Here is a 10,849-nt window from a genome sequence, read left to right on the forward strand (position 1 = left end):
CTTCTGCTTTACTTCCTCTTTAATTTTCTTTCATTTTTCCCAATTTTCCTTCACAAGAACGGCCCTAATTCGGAAACAACTTTTTCCTCTTCTTCTGTCAGCCAAACTCAAAACAATTTCCAGTTTAACACGTGCCCAGATGATTAATCCTTAACCTCAAAGCCATCCAATCAGAAATTTCAATAGAAAGCACCTTAATTTTTCCAAAATATCTCAAATTCTCTTTTTTCCTCTTCCTCTCGGTTTTCCTATTAATTCACCAATTTCCAGTCAAAATTAGCTATAACGTCCTCTAAGAAAAATGTTAATAAACCTCTTAACTTACTAAACTCAAAATTTCAGCTTTAAATTCGATTTCTAACGCTCGAAAACTTCAAAATACTCAAGACTGCTCAGACTATCCGAAATTCAGTCTTAATTCGACTTTTCATTCAAATTCCTTTAATTTTCAGCTAGTTTTGCCCATAAGTTTTAAACAAGCCAAATTTACCTTTAAAACTCAAAAATTACAAAAATTTCACCACTTTTCAAATTGTTGACCTTTTTTTTTTACTTTGAGTTTGACCATTTGACCGTTGACTTTTACAATTGACTTTGACCTGTCCCAAGCATGCCAAATTCACCCTTGAATGTCCTTTACATGCTCAACTAGTTCATTACCCTCAAATTATTCCCCGAGTTCTTACTTCCTCTTCTTGAATGAAACAAACGTCAATCCAAATATTTTTATTTTTAATTATTAATCTTAACAAGAGATTAATAATTAAAAGAAATTTGAATATCTTTACATGAGTTGATATTTATTAATATAATGAATAGGGATACTAAAGGCAGGGAAGGTATCTGAATAAATGTAGCTAAGGTGTTGACGGTACATATCAAACTCCATGTGTATGTAGGTAGGTCTGAATGAGAGGCCGAGGTACGGGTCTCTTGGCCGATAATAGACGTTGGGAGCTAGAGCAGTGTATGCTCGTTCTCAACTAGGGAATAATGATGATCATTGATGTTTAAGAGTTGTTATCAACGTTTATGTTTTAAGGATGTTGCTTGAGGCCATCGATATATTTAAAGAGATCGACGTAGGGATCTCTTCTAGCCACAGTTTAATGTGAGCAGGACAGGTAAAGGACTCATCTGGCCTTGGCTTAACATTGGGAATTAAAGCAGTGAATGTTCATTCTCAGCCAAGATTCAGGTTTCAGATACATTGGTTTAAATGATTTTATGTATACATTTGCTTAGTATATTTTAAGTTCCAGAATTATGTTTTCAAGCTTTCAGTTTAAGCATGAGATTTACGTTTTATTAAGTCACTCACTGCCCTTCTAGCTCACGTTTTCAAATGTTTTCTTTCAGGTGGCGATCAGTTCCCAAAAGACTATTTTGCTGCTGCTCTGCCACTCAAGACACAGGTTAAAGGAAACGTAATTGAAGACTTGTATTAGTTAGTACACATGTGTCTGTCTAGTGACTAGTATTCTTAATGGGGCTCACTAGGTTGTATTATCTATGTAAACAATGCTGTGAAACCCTATAATGTAAATGTGTTAAGTTTTGGGTTATTACGTATGTATTTAGGGTTTGAGCAAGATTTAACAGGTAAGATAGGCAGTAAGTGCCAGCAAAAGGGTTGGTAACTGCTGCAGTCACCATTCCATCCAGGTTAGGAGGGTAATCTCGTACGGGGTGTGACAAGCTCATCTTCAAAAGATGAAGCCCCTCAAGACATGACTTCTCAATCAACACAACCTCCAGCTAATGATACACAACAAGCACAGGACCTCACCAAACAGCCAAGTGAACAAGAAATATGGCTGGATCTTCCACCTTTCTCGTTCAGGCTTAAAAAGAAAGATGATAGCAAGCAATTTCAGAGGTTTCTGGACGTTCTCCGACAGCTACACATTAATATTCCCCAGATAAAGGCATTAGAGCAGATGCCGAGTTATGTAAAGTTTCTCAAGGATATTCTCGCCAATAAGAGAAAGATTGGGGAAAATGAAACAATTGTGTTAACATATGAGTGCAGCACTCTATTTCAAAACAACCTCCCCACTAAAATGAAGGACCCTGGGACCTTTACATTGCTCTGCATGATAGGAGGGAAGATGGTCGGGAACGCGCTGTAGGGGCAAGAATAAATCTGATGCCCTTGTCGATTTTTAAGAAGCTAGATATCGACGAAGCAAGACCAACCACGATTACATTACAGCTGGCCGATAGATCGATAAAGCTTCCTGAGGGCAAGATAGAAGATGTTCTCGTGCAAGTGGACAAGTTTATCTTCCTGGCAGAATTTTTCATATTGGATTACAAAGCCAATAGAGAAATCCCAATCATCCTGGGTCGTCCATTTCTCGCCACAGGGCAAGCGCTGCTCAATGTGCAGAAAGAAAAACTGACCATCAGGGTTGACGATCATGAAGTAAATTTCAACGTGCTCAATGTGTTTAAGTACTCAGGTGATATAGAGAACTGCCAATATATCGAGGAACTATGGGAAAAACATTGGCACGAACCCCTGAAGGAGCTGGAAGAAGAAAACTTTGAAATCGGCGCAATATTGGAGGAGGCTTGCGCCGCAATTCAGGTAGAATCTAATTTTGAGCCGCTCAAGTTATCTAAAAGGACATCACAACGCATTAAACCATCTTTGAAAAAGCCACCTGTGTTAGAGTTAAAATCGATGCCTGTGCACCTTAAGTATGCTTAATTAGGAAGTAACGACACATTACCTGTCATCATTTCTTTATCGCTGAGTAAGGAGAAAGAAGATGCACTCATAAAAATCCTAAGGAATAACGCAAAGGCCTTAGGATGGACTTTGGCAGACATTCGAGGAATTAGTCCCTCATATTGTATGCACAAGATTCATCTAGAAGAAGAAGAGACTAGATCACTAGAAAGGCAATGTCACTTGAACCCTGCCATGAGGGAGGTCGTGAAGAAGAAAATAGTAAAGTGGTTGGACGCAGGTGTCATCTACCCGATATCTGATAGCAGCTGGGTAAGCCTAGTGTAGTGTGTTCCGAAGAAAGGGGGGATGACAATCATCACTAATGACAAGAATGAATTGATTCCCACAAGGACAACTACGGGGTGGAGAATTTGTGGATTATCGCAAGCTGAATTTGGCCACTAAAAAGGACCACTTCCCACTCCCGTTTAAAGATCAGATGTTAGACAGACTTGTAGGGAATGAATTTTTCTGCTTTCTTGATGGTTGTTTAGGATATAACCAAATAGCAATTGCGCTGAAAGACCAAGACAAGACAACTTTTACGTGCTCATTTGGTACGTTCGCATTCCAACGCATGCCATTTGGACTCTGCAATGCACCAGGCACTTTCCAACGATGCATGATGGAAATATTTTCAGATTACTTGGACGAGTCAATCAAGGTATTCATGGATGATTTCTCAGTGTTCGGCAGTAATTATGACTCATGCTTGTCTAACCTTGAAAAGGTCTGAAGAGATGCGTGGCAACGAATCTTCTTTTGAACTGGGAAAAATGTCACTTCATGGTGGAAGAAGGTATAGTTCTAGGTCACAAAATCTCTAGGGCAGGATTGGAAGTTGATCAGGCAAAGAATTTCTAAGTTACCTCCACTAGTGAACGTAAAAACACCCAGGAGCTTTCTGGGACATGCGGGGTTTTATAGAAGGTTTATTCGCAACTTCTCTTAGATCGCAAGGCCCCTAAGTGCACTCCTTGAAGCTGACCGAGAATACAATTTCGATGATGTATGCACCAAAGCATTCAACACATTGAAGGAAGCACTCATCTCCACACCCATTTTGATTGCGCCAGATTGGACGACACCATTTGCGTTGATGTGCGATACTAGCAGATATGCTGTGGGCACAGTTTTACGTCATCGCAAGGATAAGGTATTGCATCCTATTTATTATGCAAGTAAAACATTGAACGATGTGCAGGAAAATTATAATACCACAGAGAAGAAAATGCTCGCAGTGCTGTTTGCACTGGAGAAGTTCCGACAGTAGTTAATCGAAAAAAACGTGGTGGTGTATACAGATCACTCTGTGATCAAGTATCTGATGACGAAGAAGGATGCAAAGCCAAGACTTATACAGTGGGTGTTGCTCCTACGAGAGTTTGACCTAGAGATTAAAGACCGGAAGGGCACCGAGAACCAAGTCGCAGATCATTTGTCAAGATTGGAGAAATGCAAGGTTCAAGGGACAAAAAAAGATATTGAGGAAAAATTCCCCGATGAGCTGCTGATGGCAGTAGACATTAATGTTCCCTGGTATGCGGACATAGTAAATTTCATCGTTTGCGGTCAAATACTGGATGACTATACATATCAGCAAAAGAAGAAGCTAAGACATGATGCTAAATTTTATTTCTAGGACGACCCATTCCTATATCGACAAGAACCTGATCATATATTACGTCGATGCATTCCTGAGCATGAAGCCAAGGAAATTTTAGAGCTCTTTCATGAGTCCTCATATGGAGGACATTTTGGGGGGCAAAGAACCGCAGCAAAGGTCCTACAGTACGGTTACTTCTGGCCAACATTGTTTAAGGATGCCCATGCCCATGTTGTGCAATGCCACAGGTGTCTGAGGATGGGGAGTATGTCTAAAAGGAATGAAATGCCATTGACATCAATCTTAAAAGTTTAATTATTTGATATTTGAGGAATTGGCTTCATGGGCCCGTTTCCACCATCTGAAGATCATCAATATATTCTGATTGTGGTTGATTACGTATCGAAATGGGTTGAGGCCATCGCATGTGCCAAAAATGATGCGGCCACAGTGACAAAGTTTCTGAAGAAGAACATTTTTGCTCGATATGGGACGCCACGGGCCTTAATCAGCGATGAGGGCTCTCAATTTATCAACCGCATAATTACCAACCTGTTAACTAAATTCAAAGTCAGCCATCGAGTTACGACTGCTTATCACCCACAGACTAATGGGCAAGCAAAGATTTCTAACAGAGAGATCAAACTATCTTGGAGAAGGTAGTCAATACTTCCAGGAAGGATTGGTCACCCAAACTTGATGAAGCACTCTGGGCTTACAGGACGGCCTACAAAACACCAAATGGCATATCTCTGTATGCCCAAGTCTTTGGAAAGCTTGTCATCTGCCACTCGAGTTGGAACATAAGGTGATGTGGGCATGCAAGAAGCTGAAGTTTTATTTAGCAAGTGCGGGGAAAGTCTGGAAGCTACAATTGAACCAGCTGGTCGAATGGCGAAGGGACGCCTATGAAAATGCCAAGATCTATAAGGAGAAAACCAAGAAATGGCATGACAACCGCATAAACGACCAGGCATTCACCGAAAGTCAACATTTATTACTATTTAACACATGTTTGCGATTGTTTCCAGGGAAGTTGAAGTCTCGCTGGTCTGGGCCATTCCGAATCAAGACAATCTTTCCTCACGGAGCAATGGAACTAACAATTTTAGACGGGAATGGCGCATTTAAAGTCAATGGTCAACGGATTAAGTCCTACTATGGAGGCGCTTTCGATCGACGCATGGACACTATTGACTTGGGCAAGCAGAATTAAACCGCTTGCAAGCGAAGTGATTGCAGTAATTCTCAGAACCTCTTTCAAACAGCTTCCCTATTTATGTTTACTTGCTTTCCTTACAGCTTTCTTTTATCGCTTTCTAAATTATGTATTTACTGTCTATTAGGATCAGCATGTAATGCTTTCTATATTTCCTTCCAATCTAATTTCAAATATATTTCCATACCTTAAATTTAGTAGCGCCAACCGTTGAATTTTTGTGAATGATTGGATGAATGACTGCAAAGTCTTTTCGACTCATGTTTTGAAGAATTAAGAAGAAAAGAATATAAACTGGTATGTACCGAAATGATGGGTGTAGTAAGTGATACCAAGAGACACCATGCGTCCAGTACACCCAAATGCATTACGGTGAGGGGCGTGTTGCCGCGTATATGTCCTTTGCCCGTCCTTAGCTAAATGCACGATGTTGAGGTATCCTCCAGAAATGTGTTTAGTTAAGGGGTGTGTTGCGGGGATATATGCATGTTGCCCATCCTCGGCACCAATCTGAATCAAATTTGAAAGAAAATATCAAATTCATTAATCAAAAAAAAAATTATTGCGTTCATTTATAATTATTATATACCTTGTTAATATTCAATACAATTGAGTACATATTCACTCTATTTTTTTTTGCCTGTGCCTTTTTCTTTATCATCCTTTGTCAATACTTGCGATGTTCTGAATCTTTTACTTTTGTGTTCTTCATTGCGTTGCTATGATGTATCATATGTTTATACTTAGAAACATTTCTCATACTTTGTAAATTCAGACTAACACTTAGTTAATTCTTAGTTTAGCAGTACTTTACCTTTTATCTTTCAAAGTTCTGCTCAAACCTTCTTTTTGAAATTTTCTTCTGAGTGTTTGTCTAGTCTCTCCAAACAACGCAATGAGGACCTTGCTCATCTTTAAATTTGGGGGTGGGGAAGGTCTGAGCAGATAAGATCAGTATATACAGTATTTAAGAAAATGCGTTCATTTCCAAAAAAAAAATATTCATACAAAGCTCTAATGTCAGCGCAAGGGAAATCCTCAAAAATATTCCCAACCTAATAAGAGTTTAGTTGTGAAAGGAGCCTGCTCGTAGTTGGATGTTCGTATGATGGAAAAATCGGCATGCGTAGCAGAAATAAGAATTAATTCTACTCTAATTGCCCAAATTAAACATGCAACCCAAAAGAATTAATTAGGGTTATTTTGAAATAATACCTTCGAGGCTCCCGAAATTCTTCTATCTTTACCCGAACACGAACGGACCACCACTAGAGCTGACCTACTATTCTCTAGACTCAGAACCGAGTTGTGGGACCCAATCGAAGAAGAACCCGAGAGAGAGAAAAAATGGAAATAGAAGAAGGGATTGTGGTTAGGTTTTTCTTTTTAGCCCAATTTTAGAAAACTATTTTGGCAAAAATCCAAAATCACAAGCCCATATTTATAGAAAAGGGTCATGCAAAATTGCATGAAAAAACTTCACAAAATCCTAACACCTAGAATCCATTCACTAAGTGAGCTTCATGTCTCTACTATAAGCCAACACCTAGCCCATTATTTAGTTACTGAAATTATCCAACAAAAGTTTGGATTTTCCCACTAACTTTAGTCAAAGGACAAAATAGTCATTTGGTCAAAGTCAAACTTTGACCAAAAAGTCAACATTTTGATTTTTTATAATTTTTTCCGTGTTGACTAATTTTGACCTCCCAAGCTTGAATCCGCATTCATTTTCTCGAAATTCAAATCACATTTGAATATAAGGTCGGTCAAAGTCAACTCTTTGACTTTTTACATCTTTGACCATTTTCATTATTTTCAAGCTTCCGAATATAAACGTATTCATATTCTTGATATTTAAATCACATTTAAATATTAAAGCTGTATTTCTAAACTAAAAAAGTCCCGACCACTATATCACATAGACTTGTCAGTTTCTCTCTCTTCACCTAATTCGAACAATTCGAATTATTCTATCATACTGTTCTAAGTTTATTTCATATGAGCTAGTAGGGGAACCTAATGGACCTATAGTTCATGGGTTCCAACGATCCGAGATTAGCTGGCTAAACTCTTTAGACGGAACTAATCAACATTCGTTAACTAACGGGTCATTCCACTATAGTCCCGTAGTTGCACTCCCCTCACTATAGATATATTTGTGTCCATTTGATATAACCATGATTAGTAAGTTAATCCTTCACAAGTTGTTCATAATCTCAGCTGGGTTATAAAACCCGTTTAACCCCCGAGACTACATCTTCTTCCTTAAGTTCCACTGATCCTCTAATGAACAATTGGTTTAAGGTCCAACCTATAAACCAAACCCCCTTTCGGGCCAATGAGATGGTGGGGCCCCTTGTTCAAGACCTGGATTCAGTACTAAAGGGAACAACCTATCTACTATCCCTATAACGGGTAGGAGTGAATTTTGTCTTGCACCCTATGTTTCCAGTTATCCACCTAATCTTACCCCTGAAATGGGAGGCTTATTGGGCCAGCGATAATGAGCTGCCCTCACCTATGCAGATCTAAGGATAATTTCGAGTGAATAGGAGTTCATAGTTAGCTCAGGATTAGGATTAAGTTACCTTGGTCATCAATTAACGAAATAGTCAGTTTTATACATTAAACGGCATTTAGAACGTAAAAGTGACTATTTCATGGTTCAGTCTTATGTAAACTCTTTACATAGGATGCCCCCATTTTTATGTCTCCACATGAACAGTTTAGGATCACATCGTTTGTACTAACTACAAAATGGGTCGCATCCATAGTGTCCCCAGAATAAGGCGCCCAACCTTATTCATATACTATAGACCATTTTGGCTATATATATTTGAACTTGATTCAAATTTATTTCACTACATAAAGTTCAAACTTAAACTTAATAGCCTCGGAATCGTAGTTTATTGGATTCATGAATATAGAATTTAAATTTACTAAAGATTTTCAATAACTGCTTTACTGAACAAGAATATGATATTACAAACTATGAGTTTTAGGACATAAAATCCAACAAACTCCGCTTGGACTAAAACTCCTAGTGAAGTATCACATTGTTGAATTTAAGTGAGAAACATATGAGTACAATAAACATATGAATACAATAATCTGGGGCATATACCCAAAAGTTCGCCACTTTTCCTAGTTTAACAACTTCGTAGACCAAGACTCTATAGGTGACCTTCAAACACTTTAGCCGTGAGGCCTTTGTAAAAGGATCAGCAATGTTTTGCTCAGAAGATATCTAGGTCACTACAACGTCTCCACGATGTACAATCTCCCGAATCAGATGGTATTTGCGCTTAATATGCTTGCCGCGCTTGTGGCTTCTTAGTTCTCTTGAATTTGGAACTGCACCACTATTATCACAATATAGGGTGATAGGCAGATGCATATTTGGAACGACTTCCAAATCTGTCAAGAATTTCTTCAACCATACTGCTTCCTTTACTGCTTCACATGCAACTACGTATTAAGCTTCCATTGTGGAGTCCGCAATACAGTTTTTCTTCACACTTCTCCACATTATTGCTCCTCCATTCAGAATAAATACCGATCCCGATGTAGACTTTCTAGTATCTTTATCAATTTGAAAATCAGAGTCAGTGTATCCAGTAAGGATCAAATCCTTAGTACCATACACGAGCATGTAGTTCCTCATTCTCCTAAGATACTTGAGGATATTTTTAACGACAGTCCAATGATTATATCCAAGATTGGACTGATACCTACTGACTATCCCTACTGCATAGCATATGTCAGGTCTAGTACATAACATTGCATACATCAAGCTCCCTACTGTGGAAGCATAGGGAATGTGTCTCATATCCTCAACCTCTTGAGGTGTCTTAGGACATTGATCCTTTGACAAATGAATTCCATATCTGTAAGGTAACAGAGCTCTTTTTAAATTTTCCATCTTATACCTAGACAACATTTTGTCTATATAAGTTGCTTGAGACATGGCTAGTGTTCTATTCTTACAGTTTCGAATAATCTGAATCCTGAGAACATACTGCGCATTTCCTAAATCTTTCATTTAGAACTGCGTTGCTAGCCAAATCTTGATGTCAGTTACGTAACCTACTTCATTCCCAATGAGTAGAATATCGTCAACATATAAAACTAAGTACGCTATAGTAGAATTGACGATCTTCTTGTAAACACAAGGCTTGTCAACATTCTGTTCAAAGCCATAAGATTTGATCGCAATATCAAATCTTATATTCCAAGATCTAGAAGCTTGTTTCAACCCATAAATGAATTTTTTAAGCTTACAAACCTTTTGTTTTTGACCTTGTGCAATAAACCCCTCTGGTTGAGCCATGTAGATACTCTCCTCAAGATCCCCGTTTAGAAAGGCTGTATTGACATCCATCTGCCAAATTTCATAGTCATAAAAGGTGGCAATGGATAAGAGTATTCTAATCGACTTAAGCATGGCAACGGGAGAGAAAGTTTCTTCATAGTCCACTCCCTCTCTCTGGGTATAACCCTTTGCCACAAGTCGAGCGTTAAAAGTCTGTACTTTACCGGCTTGGTCTCGTTTTCTCTTGTAGATCCACTTACAACCAATTGGTTTTACATCATTTGGTTGATCTATAAGTTTTCAGACATAATTGGAGTACATAGACTCCATTTCGAGGTCCATGGATTTGACCCACTGATCACGGTCCACATCTTTTATCACATGTTTATAGGTCGATGGATCCTCTATGCTATCATCAGGTATGACGACTTATGTTTCTGTTAAACCCAAGTACGGTCAGGCTGATAAACAACCCTCCCACTATGTCGAGGCATTCTCAACTCTTGAGAAGGATGTGACCGACCAGATGTACTAGTTTTATCTACTACTTTAGTAGATGAACTAGTTCTATCTGTAGCGTCTTAGGAAATTTCATTCAATACTAGTCTACTGCGAGGTTGATGACTTCTTATGTGGTCTTCCTCTAAGAATGTGGCATTTGTCGATACAAATACCTTATTCTCTTGAGGATCGTAAAATATACCACCTTTTGTTTCTTTTGGATAATCTACAAATAGGAATAGTTTTGAACGACGTTCCAATTTTTTAGGATTTTGCACAAACACGTGTGTTGGGCATCCCCAAATCCTAAAGTGATGTAAACTACCTTTACACCCTTTCCATAGCTCATAAGGTGTTTCTGAAACACTTTTAGAGGGAACGTTATTCAAAATATAAACAGCAGTCTCTAATGCATGTCACCAAAAGGAATCAGGTAACTTAGCAATGCTCATCATTGAGCGAACCATG

The 10,849-nt window shown here is 38.6% G+C and overlaps 1 protein-coding gene across 1 annotated transcript; it reads left to right on the forward strand.

Annotated features, from left to right (window-relative positions):
- The first annotated feature begins 1,730 nt into the window (after positions 1 to 1,730).
- Positions 1,731 to 2,716, forward strand: LOC150033864 (uncharacterized). Its single transcript, XM_090317100.1, has 3 exons — positions 1,731 to 2,014; positions 2,104 to 2,246; positions 2,298 to 2,716. Exons 1-3 carry the CDS (start codon positions 1,731 to 1,733, stop codon positions 2,714 to 2,716), a joined length of 846 nt encoding a protein of 281 aa, XP_090173226.1.
- Positions 2,717 to 10,849: the final 8,133 nt, after the last annotated feature.

The sequence above is a fragment of the Benincasa hispida genome, chromosome 9 (assembly GCF_027475165.1).
Source record: "Benincasa hispida cultivar pf3 chromosome 9, pf3_genome.v1.1, whole genome shotgun sequence".
Lineage (NCBI taxonomy): Eukaryota > Viridiplantae > Streptophyta > Magnoliopsida > Cucurbitales > Cucurbitaceae > Benincasa > Benincasa hispida.